Here is a 20,457-nt window from a genome sequence, read left to right as displayed (position 1 = left end):
TGTTTATACATATATCGTATAAGTAATGTATTTAATCACTTTTTAAGGATTTAAATACATAAAACAATATAAGTATATTCACAAAAGATAGCTATATTTGAATCCTCGTTCCGTTTTCACAAGATTTCTATACGTATATCTAGAGTATATGTACCCGTATCATACCTAGCTTCTATACGTATTTACTATTGGTACATACACATAAAATCACCACCAACCAGCCCTTGTTCATGCTTTATGTATAAGGTAATTACTTTTGTATGATTGCTTGACTAATTACATAAAAATACAACATGAAAACTTGTCTTTGTCTCCCTTGATTCACGTTTTTAAGACCATGGGGGGGGATCATCATTTGATTCAAATTCTATCTTCATTTCTTAGTTAAACACCCACACACTTATAAGCCTTAAACCCTTAATCAATTCAGCAAAGTTACCATGAAGATCTAGCTTCAAAAACATCACTTAATCACCATAAGAAAACCCTTACAAAAACACTTCAAGAATCCTTCCAAGAACACAAGTTTACTTTCAATCTTTCATCCAACTCCATCACTCTTTTGGTTCTAGATTTTTACTCCTCTTTTACATCAATCTTGTCTAAGTAACTTGAGGTAGTAACTTTGTTCATAACCTTATTCGATTCATATATATATAGCTATCTTATTTTATGGTATAAAATTTTAACAACAAGAACATAGTTTGAATGTTTTCAAACTTGTTTGCAAACTAAATAGATCCTTCTAACTTAACTTTTAAAATACTTCAAGACCTGTAATATATCATAAATATATGCTAACTTAATAAGGTAAAACTTGGTTTTTCAAAGAACACCTTAAAAACTGAATTTACGACGTCGGAGTGCAACCGGGGGCTATTTTGGGTTGGATAATTAAAAACTATTTTGAACTTTGAATTGGAGGCTTATTTTCTGGAAAATTGATATTTACTATGAATATGTTAACACATAAAAATTTCATGATTTAACTCAAAGCATAAGTATTTTTAGAAAAATAATCATTTAAGGTTGTTTACATGATGGAAAATGATCAACTTCATGAGTTTCACTAAAGTTTGACCTATGACCTGTGATTTCGAATACAAACTAAGGTATTTACAGTTCATATTCTTAAAGAAGGACTCGATCCAAGGAAGTGGCAAGTTGAACCAACAAAAACGGAGTTGTAACGAAGAAACTATGACCAAAACAAGATCGGATATCCAAAACTAGTTTAGCCACGAAAATAATTGGAGAAAAATTTAATAAATCACATCTTTTTAAAATAACATGATATTTTATATATATGTACTCATAATTTAATTTTATATATTTCAGGATCACCCGTAAACAATACGAGAAGATTAATCATAAGATCCCATGATTGTACGCAACACGTCATTTGACAACACCGGTACTTTATGTACGCAACACGTCATTTGACAACACCGGTACCGTGGGTCAAGATTAATCCCGACCAATATGAATACAATGGGGTTTTATTTATTTCGATGGGGGTTTTATTTATTTACTAAACACCTAAATATGAACCATTAAAATTGAATTGCTAACTACGGACTAAGAAGACATTAAAAGTATTATAAGTATATATATGTGACGATTGTTTAAAATGAAAATATATTGATATATTATATATGGATAGGTTCGTGATATCAACCGGAGACCAAGTCAAAATATATATATATCTTCAAGGCAAAGTGAGTATATAGTCCCACTTTTAAACTCTAAGTATTTCGGGATGAGAATACATGTATTTTATGTTTTACGTTATGGACACAAGTAACTGAAAAATATATTCTACGTTGAGTTGTACCACTGGCATACTTCCCTGTAGCTTGGTAACTATTATTTACAGCGGTATTGTAAACGCGAATCCTGTTGATAGATCTATCGGGCCTGACAACCCCAACCGGACTGGACGACCAGTATTCAACGGTTGCACAGTACTTCGTTTCGTGACTACACTTGGTACGGTGTAGTAAGATTTCATAATAAAGGGAATATGCGACGTGATTAAATGTTAAGTATGGTTACCAAGTGCTCAACCACTTAGAATATTTTTATTAAAATGTTTACATATGAAATCTTGTGGTCTATATTTATACCGCTGCCGGCATTAAACCTATATCTCACCAACTTTATGTTGACGTTTTAAACATGTCTACTCTCAGGTGATAACTAAAAGCTTCCGCTGCAACATGTTGAATTTAAGCAAGATCTTGAGTATGCATATTTGTGTCAAAAATAAAGCTGCATATCCGAGGAATTGTAATGTAAAATATGCTAGAAATCGTATTGTTATCATCACATGTAAAGTTTGTAAGTCTAAGATTATCGCTAAACGATAATCATCTTTATATTGTCTAAAGCTTGTATTAACATAAGAGTTATGGTTTGTAATGTAAAATAAATGCAGTTGTTCTTTTAAAAATGTCGCATATAGAGGTCAATACCTCGCAATGAAATCATACGTTATCTAACTCGTTCTTATGGTTAAGGACGGGTTTTGACACCAATAGACAAGATCCCTTTAAGAATAATTAAATCAACTCCTTGTCAACCCTAACCCTAAATTATGAAATAATATGGGTTTTATGTGAATCACGAAGATGAACACTACTCTATTGAACCGAAAATACAACCCTTGATCCGTAATAAATCAACTACGATATCTTCAATAGTACAAATTGAGCCTATGGATCTCTGATACCATGTAAATAATTCTAACCTTCAACCGATCAGAAATATGAATAACAACACACAATCGAATCAAATGTATTATATCATAAACCATAACCAGCTAAAAGCCAAAGACAATATCGAAAAGAGCTCACCACAAAATATACTCAATCACACACTTAGACTAGAATCCATCAATTATAAATATGATAAAATTCATATAAGAAAAATCTTAATCTGGGTATACTGCATACACAGGATGAAAGTCGCAATTGAGAGAAAACAGAGAGAAAATTACGCAAGCATACAAAAATCGTGAACAACGTACATTACTTCAATTATATATATGGAAAAAGTTACAGTCTACTCCCTGGAGTAATAGTGTGAATCCAGAAACCCTTCAACTTGACAAATTCTATAACTTCAGCCTTGACTGCAACTCCAACAGCAACCCAAGTCCTTTGCCTACCAACTTGACTCCAACTATTCAATAAAAACCACTTGGAACAACTTGACAATATTATTGAAGGGCATCCCTAATATGGTGCAATTCATGGACAACATTTTCAATTTTCATCTGTTGTGTTGGAGAATCAGTGGAGGAAGATAGTCCAATCTTGAGAGTTGAAGCCAAACATTCCTCCACTTCATTTGCATTTGCTTTCATACTTTTAACAGTAATTGCATCCTTATCGATCACATCGGTTACTGCATGGTCTAAAAAAGCCATGGAAACAAATCTATGAAGGCTAAGGCCTTCATTAAAGATATCAACTGTCGGACTTTTTCCCGTCATCACCTCCAACAGAATTATTCCAAAACTATAGAAATCTCCGCTAATTGTCATCTCACTCCCAAGACCATACTCTGCAAAACAATTACTTTAAAAAAAATTGTAGTATTGCATATTAAATATGAAGATATGAGAATACAAGAACTTTACCGGGAGGTGCATAACCAATTGTTCCTTTCACCCCATATGAGCTATTTAAGTCTGAACTTGTTCCAAGAAATCGAGCTAAACCAAAGTCTCCAACGTGGGCCACCATATCATCATCCAATAAAATGTTGCTAGGCTTCAAGTCGCAATGAACAATGGTTGGTATACAACTATTGTGAAGATAATCAAGTGCAGATGCAACGTCGATGAGAATATTTATTCTTTGAAGAAGCTTTAGTCCTGGTGCATGTGCGCTTGAATGCAACCAATCGTGTAAGCTTCCATTAGGCATGAACTCATAAACCAAAGCTTTGAAATCATTGCCTTGAAAGTCAACAGTTGAGCACGAAGTTATTATCTTCAATAGATTCCTATGATGAATACTCCGCCATGCTTCACATTCTCTTATGAAGTTTTTGTGAGCTCCTTGAGTTTGAAGATGCAAGACTTTCACCGCGACAAATCTAACATCATTTTCAAGAACTCCTTTATAAACAGAGCTGGTCCCACCCTTGCCAATCAAATTGGCTTCAGAGAAGCCATCGGTAGCCTTGAGAAGTTGATCATAAGAAACTTTCAAAAATCATTCATGTGTCGATGATTGAGATGGGTGGTCCTTCCTTTTCTTTTTAAACAAAACATACAAAACACATGACACAACTAGAACCGTGGAAGCAATAATTAAGATTATTGCAAATACCGAAAACCTCCTTCTACATTCTTTTTCTCCTTCGCCTTGCATTTAGGCAACCCAAGTTCTACCAAGCCTCCACAAAGCTTCATATTACCACCGATAGAAAATTCACTTGCATTGGCAAACACCCCTTTCACTGGGACTTCACCCTCAAAATCGTGAAATTAAAGGTCCAATACCTGTAATGAAAACACTTCCAAGAATTGAGGAATTTGGCCTGATAAATTATTATGAGAAAGATCGAGTTCCACCAAACCCCTCATAGATCTTAATGATGCTGGTAACATACCTTGAAACAAGTTGTCATTAATGTACAAGTATGAAAGGCTAGTGCAACCACCAAGACTACTAGGGATCTCACCCGATAGATTATTATGAGATATATTGAAAAAAATCAAATTCTTGAGTTCTCCAACCTCTGACGGAAGTGAGCCGAATATGTTGTTTTGAGAAAGATCTAACGCTATGGTTAGAGATGAAAGTTGAAGAAGTTGTTTCGGTATGTTGCCACTTAGCTTATTGTTATGAAGGTCTAACGCCTCAAGACAATAACAATTTCCTAGGCTTAATGGAATAGGCCCTTCGAGTTTGTTGGAATCTAAAGCAAGTCTATTGATCCCTGACAAGTTCCTAATGGCATCGAGAATTGGCCCTGAGAATTGGTTTTCATACAACAATGCAAATATTTAGTTTTGAAGCTTTCCTATAGAAGACGGGATTGTTCCTGTGAATCTATTAATAGCTAAAACTAACCGAGTCAATCCAACTAGATTACCTATACTTGAGGGGAGGTATCCGTATAATCTATTCACTCCTAAATTTAGAGAAGTCAATTGCTTTGAAAGATTACCTATACTTTGTGATGACCCGTCCTAATCCATCCGGACGAAGTCCATATCGATTACAAACGATTCACAACAGTTGATTACATCGCGAGGTACTTGACCTCTATATGATACATTTAACAAACATTGCATTCATTTTTGAAAATACAATCTTTCATTACATCGAAAGTTGACGGCATGTATACCATTTCATAATATATTTAACTATAATTCACTTAATAATAATTCTGATGAACTTGACGACTCGAATGCAACTTCTTTTGAAATATGACATGAATGACTCCAAGTAATATCTCTAAAATGAGCAAATGCATAATGGAAGATTTCTTTCGTACCTGAGAATAAACATGCTTTCAAGTGTCAACCAAAAGGTTGGTGAGTTCATTAGTTTAACATAAATAATCATTTCCATCATTTTAATAGACCACAAGATTTTCATTTCCAGTTCTCATAAATATACGTCCCATGCATAGAGACAAAAATATCATTCATATGGATTGAACACCTGGTAACCGACATTCACAATATGCATATAAGAATATCCCCATCATTCCGGGATCCTCCATCGGACATGATATAAATTTCGAAGTACTAAAGCATCCGGTACTTTGGATGGGGCTTGTTGGGCCCGATAGATCTATCTTTAGAGTTCGCGTCAATTAGGGTGTCTGTTCCTTAATTCTTAGATTACCAGACTTAATAAAAGGGACATATTCGATTTCGATAATTCAACCATATAATGTAGTTTCAATTACTTGTGTCTATTTCGTAAAATATTTATAAAAATTGCGCATGTATTCTCAGCCCAAAAATATAAAGGGTAAAAAGGCAAATGAAACTCACCTAATGTATTTTGTAGTAAAAATACATATGACTATATTGAACAACTGAACAATGCAGGGTTGGCCTCGGATTCACGAACCTATATCATTTGTATATATATTAACACATATAATTGTAATCGAACAAAATTGTATAATTATGTATTATAATATATTATTAAATTGTAGCTTATTGTTATGTATATATGATATTTTAAAATTAATTTTTATATTTTTGTATGTGTTAATATTATTAGTTATAATATCTTATAATATTTTATGTACTATATGTAATTTAGTTATTATTATAATTAATAATATTTCATATAAAAATATAGTATGTATTATACTTATATATATAAATCTCTTTTGGTGATAAGATTAATAAGTATAATACTGTTAAAGTAAAAATGATAATACTAATACTTAGATATAACATTGAAACATGATAGTTTTACTAATAATAATTCTTTAAATAATAATATATTTGTAAAAATAATAGTTTTTAATAATAACAATACTAATAATGATAATGGTAATAATATTAGTAATAGTATCAATTATATTACTAGTCTTAATATATATATAATAATATAATAATTACTAATAATAACAATAACAATAATAATGACATTAACAATAACAACAACAACAACAACAACAATAATAATAATAATAATAATAATAATAATAATAATAATAATAATAATAATAATAATAATAATAATAATAAAAGTAAAAGAAATAATAAGGTCACCCTTTTAAAATTCGCTCTAAAAACAAATTGCCCACAACCAGGCTCGAACCCGAGACCTCCCGCTCGCACACTAACATTCTAACCCTTGGGCTGTTGTCCCTTATCTGATTTAATCCCAACTCAATTCATTATAACCCGAAACTGTTTCCTTTTATCTTTCTCCTTCTTCATAAATCAAAACAACCAAAGTACCAATCAACCAGGAACCGAATCAGTCATAGCAACGATTAGACTTTTAAGTTTGGACAATAATCTAGAAGCAGATACTTCCGTTATTATTTAAAAAAAAAATAAATAAAACAGAACACATACAGCAGTTGTTGTTGTCGTGAAAAAAAATATATAATTCACTTTATCACGATTTTGAATTCTAGATACTTATAGGTTGTAATTATAACATGAATTAGATTCTAAATCCATCCTATAAACTCTTGCAAACCCCAATTTAACTTGAAACATAACATAAAATTCGAATTTAATTGAAGAACATAAGTTGACTTTTGAAAACCCAAACTTTGACTCAGGAATTGAAGCTTGATAATACGAATTGAGATTTGGTATTTTGCAGAAAGTTTGAGTGTAATGATTCTAACAAGACTGCATTTAAATTTTTTGAAAAACAATCCGAAATCAAGGTATTGCTAATGTGACTCAAGAACAGAGACTGACGTATATTGAATGAGTTTTTTTCTGTTTTCAATTATCAAAAAGCAGTGAGATAATTCATATAGTGTGATAGAGTACATGAATTAACAGTAAATTTCGGTCCTAATTGATTTGTGAAATCGACAGATAACTATTTTGCAGACAAAGGTACACGAATCTTCAATCAGAGAAATAAAAAAAAATATGATCGATAGTTATGTTCAACTGAATTGTATCTGTATGCATTATTTATGTACGATTTTTGGACAAACATGAATTAAGATGATAGGAACGTGAACTAATCTGATTTTGTGCTTATTATTCCGTATTTAATCAAATTTTATAATTATATTATTAATTATTAATACAATAATATTTATTTATATATTGTATATGTATATATATTAGTAATTGTATGTATTTAAATAATCTGTATTTATATATCTGATTATATGTATATGATTTGTAAATGTTGTTAATTACAAGTATAAATATATTGGTATTATTAATATTACAATATTAATATTACTAATAATAATAAAATTATTGGTAAAGGATTTAGTAATGATAATTGATAATATTAATACTAACAACATGTTAATTTTATTAAATTTAATTAGTAATAATGATTATAATAATCTTTTTAATGATACAAATAATAATAATAGTTATAATAACATTACAGATAATAATATTATTAATAATAATATAACAATTTACATATCTCAAATTTATATATATATATATATATATATATATATATATATATATATATATATATATATATATATATATGTCATACTAAAATTAATAATATTAATAATACAAATTTTAGTATCGATATTAACATTAGTTATAATAATGAAATTAATAATAACAATATTGATATATCATTTATATCCTAATCTTGTAATTTCAAATAATATATTAACTTCACCTTTCATTACACATGTAATACTTGTTCCATAAAATAACATATTTGAAATTTTAACATTTATATATGTATATGTATATATATATATATATATATATATATATATATATATATATATATATATAACTCAAAATCATATACATAGTTATATGTATTCATTTTAATTGTAACTTAATTGTTTTATTTATCAGTTTACATTTTTAATTTCAATTGATTAAAGTGTATTTTATTATCTCAAAATAATATATATATTATTTTTATTTACACAAATGAATTAAATCACATAAGTTTCTCTTTCATATTTATATATTTATTAAAATATATATATGTGTGATTATTTACATATAGTGGTTCGTGAATCGGCGAGCACAGTCAAAGGGTAATTGATTACATGAATATAAATTTCAAAACTTTCGAGACTCAACATTATAGACTTTTGCTTATCGTGTCGAGATCATATAAAGATTAAGTTTAAATTTGGTCGGAAATTCCCGGGTCATCACAGTACCTACCCGTTAAAGAAATTTCGTCCCGAAATTTGAGTGAGGTGGTCATGTCTAACAATAAAAATGTTTTCATGACAAATATGAGTTGATAAGTAGAGTTTTATCATCATTGAGTAATATGGAAAAACAATCCGATTATTCGAAGAGTACGAGTGAAGCTATCACTTAGTAGTGAGATGAGATAGACAAGTTTCATCATAACTCTTCACTAGTCATTGTTGAATTTAGAAAATAAGGTGCGTCTTAACCTTTGACGTGGTCACGTTTGAATTCCGGAATTCAAGGGATTTAAAAGAAATCTTGGAAATCTATAAGATCTGATTTTTCAGGATTTATGGAAATTAAGATCTCTATAATTAAATGCGGTCATCTGCCTCGATTGCTCTGTTTGGTATCTCCACTATAAATGAACTTCTTCCGTTCCATTATTTTCACCACTCATACACTTTCTTTCTTAGTTCATATATCCCAAAAGATTATGAAAATGTTTAATCCAGTTCTGATCCTTGATATTTTCCTAACTATCATTTCTACCATCCTTCTTTTCAATCTTCCACCAGAAAATCTGTTTACTTCTACTATTATCTTGGGATGATACTATTCTTAATTCTACCGTATCTTTATATTTCTATTCGTATTAATATCCACGATTTGAAATCTCCGTGTTGTTATTGGGCTTTACATTTTCTCTTACATTTTTGGAGCTTTTTGCCTTTTTATTCACTTCTCGACCTCTAGTAAAGGGAGTAATGATCCAGGATTCGTAATTATAGAGTTTAGAATGAAGTTAATGTTCTACACAAGAAAGAATGTAATAGCACGATTTGATTTGTAAATTACCAGAATCACTGAGAATAGAAATATCAAGAAAATACGTTCTTGATATGTTTGAAGATGAGGTAGAAGGTAAGAGTAGTGTAACATGGCTCATGATGACGTTATGATCTGTGAATCATCACGTTCCATTAGGAACTCAGCATGACTTACTGTAATATAATCACGTTGATCAAGTGTCATTATATTATACTAACTCATGCATCAGTTCCCAACATTACTTCAAAAACATTCATATTTTAAGCTCAAAAGTTTACAGAATATAGAAACTAACAGTTTCTATATGATGTAACACTGATAGCACTAAGAGATTAATGATTTTAGATAAGAATAGTTAAGAAAATATCTTCAGAAATATGGAGGATATTTATAATAAAAGATACGATAATATCTTTGAATATCTAAGATCAGAGGATGATGGAGACTATTGTCCGTAAGGGTTTAGAGTCAGGAGCAAGATATTTGCTAAAGACTTCAGCAGACATTGAATCATTTAGATTCTTTGAAGTCAAATTTATTCTTTGTGATTTGTCTACGGCTTTCTTCATAGTTTCGCATAATCTGCTTTTCGGTACTAAATTTTCTCTTGAATGTTTCCAATATAATGATACACAGGGAGCACGAAGAGGTATATAATTTCGGACGAGAATATTTATGAAAATATCCTCAGAAATATCAAAGATGTTGATGATGATATTTTGGAATTTCTAAGTTTGATGGTTGATGGAGAAAGATTTTCCGCAAGATTTTAACATGGATACGGAGTAAGATATTCGTTGAAGGTTTCATCGGATCCAGAATTACTTGGGTTCTTTGAATATATGGTATGGTCCTTGTATTTTTCCTTGGTCTCCTTCGTGGTTAGCTCAATCCGTTTTCCAGTTCCAACGTTTCTGAGCTTTTCCAACATACTATTCTTTATCAACAAACTTTCGACGACTAAGGTCGTTTACGGTTGCCTACAATTTTCTGCTGCTTCATTCAGCTTTTTCAAAGTTCAATGTATTAATTCGTAGGCTGGGTGCCCTTTTCAAAATTTCAGAATGGAAGATCATAATTCTAAGAGATAAATGTTGTATGTTTACATATGACTGTTGATATAGACATGCTGCGAGATTTCAAAACTGATTGCTGACTCTCGGTATTTGGTACGACAATTCTCATTATCAGATGCAGATGAATATGTGATAGGATTTCAATGAATATAATAACTTTTCATAAAATCAAAGATCAATGAAGTTGCTGGTAAGTTTACTGCTAATGTAGTGAGATATAAACGGTTTTTCGGTATCGATGACTAAAGGTAAACTTATATATCAGAGTTATAATAAGTTAATCCGAGTAAAAATTCGAAGTTGACTTGTTGGAGCTGTGACAAAACTGGCTAATTTGGGAAGGGATTGCAAGTTATTTTCAGTAATAATAACGCCAAAGGAGCTAGTACAGATACGTGTTAAACGTTTACTCAAGTTCCGAGTGTTTTCATGTGCATAACTATATGCATCAATCTTTTCTTCCGTAGATGAAGTGCGGTTGGTTCATCCTCTCGATTTAGATGTTTTCAAGAATCATGAAAGGTTTGAACGCAGATTGTAATCGTCAAGATACAAATGAGGTTTAGGATGAAATCAAGTGACAAACTTGAAGAATTGTTTAGTTTCCTATGTTATAATCAATATTTTAATTCATTTTAATTGTCCAATGTTGATAGTCCACAGTTAACAGTCCAATAATTCATATGTAGTTTAATATATAATATTCGAATTAATTAATACGTGTCGTGACCCGTGTACATGTCTCAGACTCGATCACAACTCAAGTTATATATATTATTGTAGAATTAACCTCAACCCTGTATAGAGAACTCGTTCATTACTGCATTAGAGTGTCTATGGTTATTCCAAATAATATATATAAATGCGTCGATATGATATGTCAAAACCTTGTATACGTGTCCCGATATTTAAAGTGCGTAAAATAAATAACAGAAATTAATTAACGATAAATAAAGTGCGTAAAGTAAACAACAGAAATTAAATGACGATAAATAAAATTGCGATAATGTAAATTGCGATAATTAACTTGCGATAAATATAATGTAATCAGTTAGCTAGGAACAATTAGCTAGGAACAGTTAGCGTGGATTCTTAACAAAATTTCTCATAGTTAATTTGTTTGTTTCTAATAAATTTTATTTTGTCAAATGTTTTCTTCATTATGCCACTTGTTGGATTCTGATAGGTCAAAATCCAAATATGAAATTGAATGAAAATGATTATTCTGTGGTGAACGGATTCGTATATCTGAAGATGTAAGTAGGATAGTAAATGACTGTTGAATCAGATTCGACGAATGTACAGTGTAAATTATTAAGGTGAAGTCTAAATATTCCTCGGGTATTACCTACCCGTTAAAATATTTTTACCATTAACAGTTTGTACAACAGAATTTTTAATTACAATCTTTATGAAAACATATATACGTATATATTTTCTTCAGATGTAATCATGGATTTAATGAGTTAATATGACATTAAACCCATTTGGTTTACGTTTAGAACTAGAGTACATAATCTCTAAAACATTAGAGGTTACATAATTATCATGTCGAACGAAGATAAATGATGTAGAACGTCATGTAGAACGAAGATAATCGATGTAGGACATCATGTAGTGTGATGATTATGCTGGAGGTACAGACGATGAGTTTGAGGTGTGAGATATTGTTGAAGCTGGTAAGTTTTGCACCATATTCTCCAAATTGATTGCTCGAGCGTGAAGCTTGTTGACGCCTTCCATTATTCTAGGATGATTGTCGATTCGGAACAAGCGAATGAATAAGGTTTTAAATTTGAGATAATATATAATCATGATGAGATATTCGGGAAATGAGGGTGAAAATGGTGTTTCGAACAGGTTCGCCAGTAAACGCTTCAGGTTCATTGTCAAGAGGTGAATTCGGTTGGTGGAAGGGATTGCCTTCTGCGCGTTTTCATTAATTAAGTCAACTACGTACCCATCAGATGAATTGATAATGGCTGTTTGGTTGGTTCATGCCGATGACGCTGTTTTCGGAGCTTAGGTGAACATCTATGTCGGAATAGCTGTCGGAATAACTATCGGAATAGCTATCGGAATAGCTATCGGAATCTGAGGGACTTGAACTGGTTGTAGGATTCATCTCATACGATCAGATGAAGGATTTTCGATAAGAAATAGATTATAGGATGTAGATTAGTATCCTGCAATACATAATTTACATATGCGTATATAATACTAAAATCCCATAAATTACGAAGGAATCTACGGAAGTTGTCAGGCAAAGTTACAGTAACAGATACGCTAAGACATGATGTAGCAGATACGCTAAGATATGAATTTTGTCTATACACTATTCATGCAGTCAATGCAGTAAAACGTGTCTAGACTAAGAATGATAAGCAAGTGATTCTCCAAGAATGATAAGCAGGTAATTTTTGACACAAAATGATAAGAAAAACTTTTGACATGCAGACACGGTCGAAGTCCAGACTCACTAATGCATCCTAACGACTTATCAGTTAGACACACTAATGCAGACCTGGTTCACTAAGACCACCGCTCTGATACCAACTGTGATGACCCGTCCTAATCCATCCGGACGAAGTCCATATCGATTACAAACGATTCACAACAGTTGATTACATCGCGAGGTACTTGACCTCTATATGATACATTTTACAAACATTGCATTCGTTTTTGAAAATACAATCTTTCATTACATCGAAAGTTGACGGCATGTATACCATTTCATAATATATCTAACTATAATTCACTTAATAATAATTCTGATGAACTTGACGACTCGAATGCAACGTCTTTTGAAATATGACATGAATGACTCCAAGTAATATCTCTAAAATGAGTAAATGCACAACGGAAGATTTCTTTCGTACCTGAGAATAAACATGCTTTCAAGTGTCAACCAAAAGGTTGGTGAGTTCATTAGTTTAACATAAATAATCATTTTCATCATTTTAATAGACTACAAGATTTTCATTTCCAGTTCTTATAAATATACGTCCCATGCATAGAGACAAAAATATCATTCATATGGATTGAACACCTGGTAACCGACATTCACAATATGCATATAAGAATATCCTCATCATTCCGGGATCCTCCATCGGACATGATATAAATTTTGAAGTACTAAAGCATCCGGTACTTTGGATGGGGCTTGTTGGGCCCGATAGATCTATCTTTAGAGTTCGCGTCAATTAGGGTGTCTGTTCCCTAATTCTTATATTACCAGACTTAATAAAAGGGACATATTCGATTTCGATAAAACAAACAAATAGTAAGACAATCCTCGCCTGTCATATTAGTGCATAAGGATCTTATCATCATCATTAATCTTGTTTAACTTTTGGTGTTTTGTCATTATATCCCTTCATAATATTTATAAGATTTATGTTTATATAAAGTGATCGAGAAAGTCCTTAGTTTCCACCATGGTGGACTGACCTAGTCCAACTTAATGTCTTATTCAACGATCAAGTATGTGGATAGAAGACTTAATGATTAGATTCACATTTTCATTAAAAGGTAACAACATGTAATCACCTTTAAAAAAGAAGTCACTCTACAAAAACCTAATGCAAGAAATTTCTGAATTCAGAAAATAAAAATAGATTCTACAAAAGCCAGAGTGTGATTACTCTAATGTATTTCATATCCTGAAATCTCAAATTTTAGGTAACATAGAAATGAATTCATCATTATTATTAACAATAGAGATATAACAATCAAAAGTCAAAATTCAATCTTGTGTTGAATGGAGTATAATCTACTACAATTACCCCCAAATATCTTCAATTGTAAGAGTCCAATAATATAGATTACCTCAATTGCAGCAATGTAAGGTTTCAATCTAACATGTAAAAGCAATTTATAATTTATAAACATTATAATAAATTGAATATTAAAAATTGTACCTGCTGTAAAAACTAACATGGAGATTGGGTAGAAAAGATCAGAGAACAGAGACGGGATTATTACGGAAAAAGATAAGGAGGGAAGTCAGGGAACAAATAAGATTTGAGACTTTTTGGGGCAATTTCTCCTTTTGGGCCAACACACTTTTTTGGCATATACTTTATTTTATGGCCCGAGAGCCTTGATCATCCCAAGTACAAACTAATTCCAATTATTTTCTTAACAAATAAAAACTTATAAAATAAAAAATGATTATAGATATTAAATTAAATTGTTTTGTTTTTTTTTTTTTTTTCTGGATAAGCAAGGACACCCTCGTAAGCAAATTGGCTCCCCCATATAGAAGGTAAAACCTCGGGTAATCAAACTCCCCGAGCGCGAGACCTGGTACCGGGTGAATTGCGCATTATGCGCACCCTCTAGTCACAATCCCTTTTTGAACAATTGGATATAGCCAGAAATTCAACCCGGTGGTGTGCTTCATTGATTAACTCGGTGAATATTAAACTAAATTGTTAGAATTGACTCGTGAATAAATTAAACTAAATTGCTGAAAGTAGGATTTTTGTGACATCTTTAATGATAATCAAATAAATGTTTGAAGTATTGGTCTTCTGAGTAGACGATACCTTTCATATATATTCATTTCATGATTTGATTTGATCACAGGGTTAAAATAAGATAAAGTAATAAATCTCTATATATCCAAATCGTATATATTTAATACTCGTAATAAACAACTTTAAACGTTTATGCTAAGGTGAATAAAACTTATTTAATAAAATAATAATATATTGAATATCTAATATTCTAATTTATATAATTTCAATTACATATGCCGTCAAGGAACCAATAAATAATAAGCTCGAATTTGCAATTATTATATTACTCATAAAACACGTACACTTGTGTGGCTAGTTATGAGATTTAACAACATTAATAGTTTAATACCATGTTTCTCAAAGAAACAAGTACCCTTTTTACTTGACATATACCACACCACCACTTGATTCGGTATCCTCACTTCCACCATACAAGCTTCACTCGAAGAACATAAATAGTAAGTGCATCCAAGGAGCGGGAGCAAATTGAACCATCTTACTTGTAAACTGATAATAAGCCAATGTTAGACAATCAAACAAGTGATGCAGATTATCATAATGATTGAAAAGGATGTCATGGTACCTTGAATGTTTTGAAGGGCATCCTTAATATGGTGCAATTCATTGACAACATTTTCAATTTTCATCCGTTGTGCTGGTGAATACGCAGAGCAAGACAATCCGATCTTAAGAATTGAAGCTAAACATTCCTCCACTTTCTTTGCATCTGCTTTCGTACTTTGCATAATAATTGCATCCTTATCGACCACATCAGTTACAGTTACTGCATGGTCCACCAAGGTCATGGAAACTAATTTATAAAGGCTATGGCCTTCATTAAACATATTGTGTGTAGGATTTTTCCCAGTCATCACCTCCAATAGAAGTATTCCAAAACTATACACATCTCCACTACTTGTCATTACATTCCCAAGACCATACTCTGCAACTTATAAGCATCATTACTTTAGGAAAATGTAGTAATGCAGATTAACTATGAGCATAAGAGTGCAAGAACTTTACCTGGAGGTGCATAACCAATTGTTCCTTTCAACCCAGATGAGCTATTTAGGTCTGACATTGTTCCAAGAAATTGAGCTAAACCAAAGTCTCCAACATGGGCCACCATATCATCATCCAAGAGAATGTTGCTAGGCTTCAAGTCACAGTGAACAATGGTTGTTACGCAACAATTGTGAAGATAATCAAGTGCAGAAGCAACGTCGATGAGAATATTTATTCGTTGAATAAGGTTTAGTCCCGGTTCATGTGCACTTGAATGCAACCAATCGTGTAAGCTTCCATTGGGCATGAACTCATAAACCAAAGCTTTAAAATCATTGCCTTGAAAGTCAACACTAGAACACGAAGTAATTATCTTCAATAGATTCCTGTGTCGAGTACTACGCCATGCTTCACATTCTCTTATGAAGTTTTTGTGAGCTCCTCGAATTTGAAGATGCAAGACTTTCACCGCAACAAATCTATCATCATGTTCAAAAACTCCTTTATAAACAGAGCTAGTCCCACCCTTGCCAATCAAATTGTCTTCAGAGAAGCCATCTGTAGCCTTAAGAAGTTGATCGTAGGAAACTTTCGAAAATCGTCCACTTGTAGATGATTGAGAATGCTGGCCCGTTCTTTTCTTTTTAAACAAAACATACACAACACATGATATAACGAGAAGCGTTGAAGCAATGAATAAGATTATTACAAACACTATAAACCACCTTTTACTTTTATTCTTCTCCTTCTTTTTGCATCTGGGTAACCCAAGTTCTCGCGATCCACCACAAAGCTTCCTATTCCCTACTACAGAGATGCCACTTGCATTGGCAAACACTCCTTTCACTGGTACTTCACCCTCAAAATCGTTAAATGAAAGGTTTAATGCGTATAATGGAAAACCTTCTATGAATCGGGGAATTTGGCCCGAAAGATTATTATGAGAAAGATCAAGTTCCACCAATCCCCTCATAGAACTTAATGATTGTGGTAACATACCTTGAAATAAGTTGTGGTTGATGTCTAGGTATGAAAGGCTAGTGCAACCACTAAGGCTACTAGGAATGTTACCCGATAGATTATTATGAGATAAATTCAAAAACATCAACATCTTGAGGTCTCCGACCTCTGATGGAAGTGAGCCGAATAGGTTGTTTTGAGAAAGTTCTAACGCTATGGTTAGCGATGGCAGTTGAAGAAGTTGTTTCGGTATGTTGCCACTTAGTCTATTGTTGCTAAGGTATAACAACTCAAGACCATAACAATTTCCTAAGCTTAATGGAATAACCCCTTCGAGTTTGTTCGAATGTAAAGCAAGTCTATTGATCCCTGACAAGTTCCCAAAGGCATCAGGAATTGGCCCTGAGAATTGGTTTTCATAAAACAGGGCTATTTTTAACTTTTCAAGCTTTCCAATGGAAGAGGGTATTATTCCTATCAATTTATTAGAAGACAAAACTAACCGACTTAATCCAACTAGATTACCTATACTTGAGGGGAGGTTTCCATATAATCTGTTCGCTCCTAAATTGAGAAAAGACAACTTATCTGAAAGATTACCAATTGACACCGGGAGTGCTCCTTCAAAATTGCAATTGTAAAGAAACAAATAATTTAATTTGCTGCAGTTGTTCAAAGAATCAATAAAGTTCATTTCATTCGTTTGTGCACCTCCAAAAAGATTATTACCTAAGCCTATACTAACAATATCTGTTAGTTTTGAGAAGTCGATTGTCAACTTACCACTAAAACTATTGTTAGTTATATCAAATGTTGTTAATTTAGAACAATTAGATATGGAGGAAGGAAGAATCCCGGTCAGTTGGTTACCCCATAACTGAAGTCCAGTCAGAGCAGGTAACATTGAACATATGGCGAGAGGAAGACTACCAGTGAGATGATTTGAAGGTAAAGATAATTCAGTTAGGAGTGAAAGGTTATAAATGGAAAGAGGGATGCTACCAGTTAAGTTACATACACCTAAGTATAATTCTTTTAAGCTTTTCAAATGGCCAAACGTGTCTGGAATGGTCCCACCAAACGGATTTTTTGGTAGGGAGAGCAATTCCAAAGATGTAATGTTTCCCAAGAAAGACGGGACTCCACCTGTTAGGCGATTTTCAGACAAACTTAACATAGTTAGTTTCGGTAAAAAGCTAATCTCCTTGGGTATGCTTCCAAATAGCTCATTGACACCAAGCCCAAGTGTTTCAAGATTTGAACAACCTGACAAGTTTGTTGGAATGACTCCACTAAATTTGTTTCTTGAAAGATTCAAAACACGTAACCGGTACAGACGACCGAGTTCATGGGGTATGGTTTTCTGAAGGCTATTATTCCCAAGGCTAAGCTCACGAAGGAAGCTGAGGTTTCCTACATGAGGGGACAATGATCCTTTTAGGCCTTGTGAAGTGAGTTGTAAAACAGTTACTCTTTTGTGTTGCTTCCCACATGTAACGCCACTCCAGTCACAGAAATGGAAGGAAGTGTTCCATGAGCTCAGAGCTCCATAAGGATCGTGGGTAATTAGTGACTTGAACGATAATAAAGCAAGGTGATCTGTCTCATTTCCATAATCATAAGAAGATGATGAAATGGTGGCATTAGTAGTATTAGTAGTCATAAAATATATAAGAAGAAAAGAAAATAGGAAAGAAGTGAGGGGGGAAAATGATGAGCAAATTGGTTCCCTTGACTTCATTTTTGAAACTATGTATGCATAAGATTACACTGCTCACCTTCGTTGTTGGTTTTTTTATGGGCAAAATATAATAAGTAGGCATAACTTTATTATTATAATTGCGAAGTAGCTTTCATTAGGTAGATTGGTGGTGGGATGGTGACCAATTTCAAATGGAAAACTATAAAGTCTATCTACAACCTTGGGAAACAAAGTAGGTGTTAAATGGCTTTTCACATTGGTCTTTAAATCAAACATCACAATTTCTTGTAAACGTTTCTAACTAATATCAATATTAAATACTATATATTATTTTTATTTAATATACTATAAAAATACAAAAATTATATTTTATAAAGAGAAAATTGTGCGGTTGGTCCTTGTGGTTTACATGGAATGAGGTGTTTGGTCCCCGAATATAATAACCCATACTAAAATAAATAAATGACATAATAAATTAATTAGAGACGATAAGTTATATATACATTAATTAGTGAAGTATCATATTAATTTAACATTACTAGTAATAGTTTAGTATTAGGGGTGGCTTTTAAGTCATTAGTCATAAACTTTACAACAAATAAAGGTAATAACATAATACACAATTATAATTTAATTCATAAAGGGAAGTCGATGATGGCTTTCGGTGATGGAGTGGGAATTTTAAGACAAAAGCAAGTAAAAGTAATAATATACAACTAAAATGGTAATGATATACTATTATTGTAGTGGCTAATCACTAACTTCAAGAGTCAAGAATTCATAGGATGTAGGCATTTAATATATATATATATATATATATATATATATATATATATATATATATATATATATATATATATATATATATATATATATATATATATATATATATTATAGCAGTCGGCCATCTCATCATCTTTGTCATGAATATATAACTCATTCACATTTTCAAAAAGAAAATAACAATGGAGAATATGTCAAAATAAAGGGAATATTGAGTTGGAGTGAACTTGAACAAACATCGTGCGATCAGTTTCGAGTTGAAATTACATAGCATTTTTGAAATGTCCCGTTCTTATTGATTAAAAACGTTCCATATTAATTGATTTCGTTGCGAGGTTTTGACCTCTATATGAGACGTTTTTCAAAGACTGCATTCATTTTAAAACAAACCATAACCTTTATTTCATCAATAAAGGTTTAAAAAACTTTACGTAGATTATCAAATAATGATAATCTAAAATATCCTGTTTACACACGACCATTACATAATGGTTTACAATACAAATATGTTACAACAAAATAAGTTTCTTAAATGCAGTTTTTACACAATATCATACAAGCATGGACTCCAAATCTCGTCCTTATTTAAGTATGCGACAGCGGAAGCTCTTAATAATCACCTGAGAATAAACATGCTTAAAACGTCAACAAAAATGTTGGTGAGTTATAGGTTTAACCTATATATATCAAATCATAATAATAGACCACAAGATTTCATATTTCAATATACATCCCATACATAGAGATAAAAAT

At 31.9% G+C, this 20,457-nt stretch overlaps 1 protein-coding gene across 1 annotated transcript; it reads right to left on the bottom strand.

Annotated features, from left to right (window-relative positions):
* Window positions 1-15,493: 15,493 nt before the first annotated feature.
* LOC139895808 (receptor kinase-like protein Xa21) lies at window positions 15,494-19,003 on the bottom strand. Its single transcript, XM_071878351.1, has 3 exons — window positions 16,278-19,003; window positions 15,838-16,197; window positions 15,494-15,761 (listed from the first exon to the last, which is right to left on the bottom strand). The coding sequence occupies exons 1-3, from the start codon at window positions 18,958-18,960 to the stop codon at window positions 15,751-15,753; spliced, it is 3,054 nt and encodes a 1,017-aa protein (XP_071734452.1). The 5' UTR covers window positions 18,961-19,003; the 3' UTR covers window positions 15,494-15,750.
* Between the last annotated feature and the right edge of the window lie 1,454 nt (window positions 19,004-20,457).

This window comes from Rutidosis leptorrhynchoides, chromosome 3 (genome assembly GCF_046630445.1).
Source record: "Rutidosis leptorrhynchoides isolate AG116_Rl617_1_P2 chromosome 3, CSIRO_AGI_Rlap_v1, whole genome shotgun sequence".
Lineage (NCBI taxonomy): Eukaryota > Viridiplantae > Streptophyta > Magnoliopsida > Asterales > Asteraceae > Rutidosis > Rutidosis leptorrhynchoides.
Note: the sequence above shows the minus strand (reverse complement) of the source record. Positions and strands in the feature narration are given on the sequence as shown.

Excerpts from the sequence above, each read along its gene's own strand:
- LOC139895808 (XM_071878351.1), bottom strand. The coding sequence starts at position 18,960 with ATGAAGTCAAGGGAACCAATTTGCTCATCATTTTCCCCCCTCACTTCT. Across the intron at positions 16,198-16,277 it reads AATTGGTTATGCACCTCCAG|AGTATGGTCTTGGGAATGTA; the intron begins GTAAAGTTCTTG and ends TATAAGTTGCAG.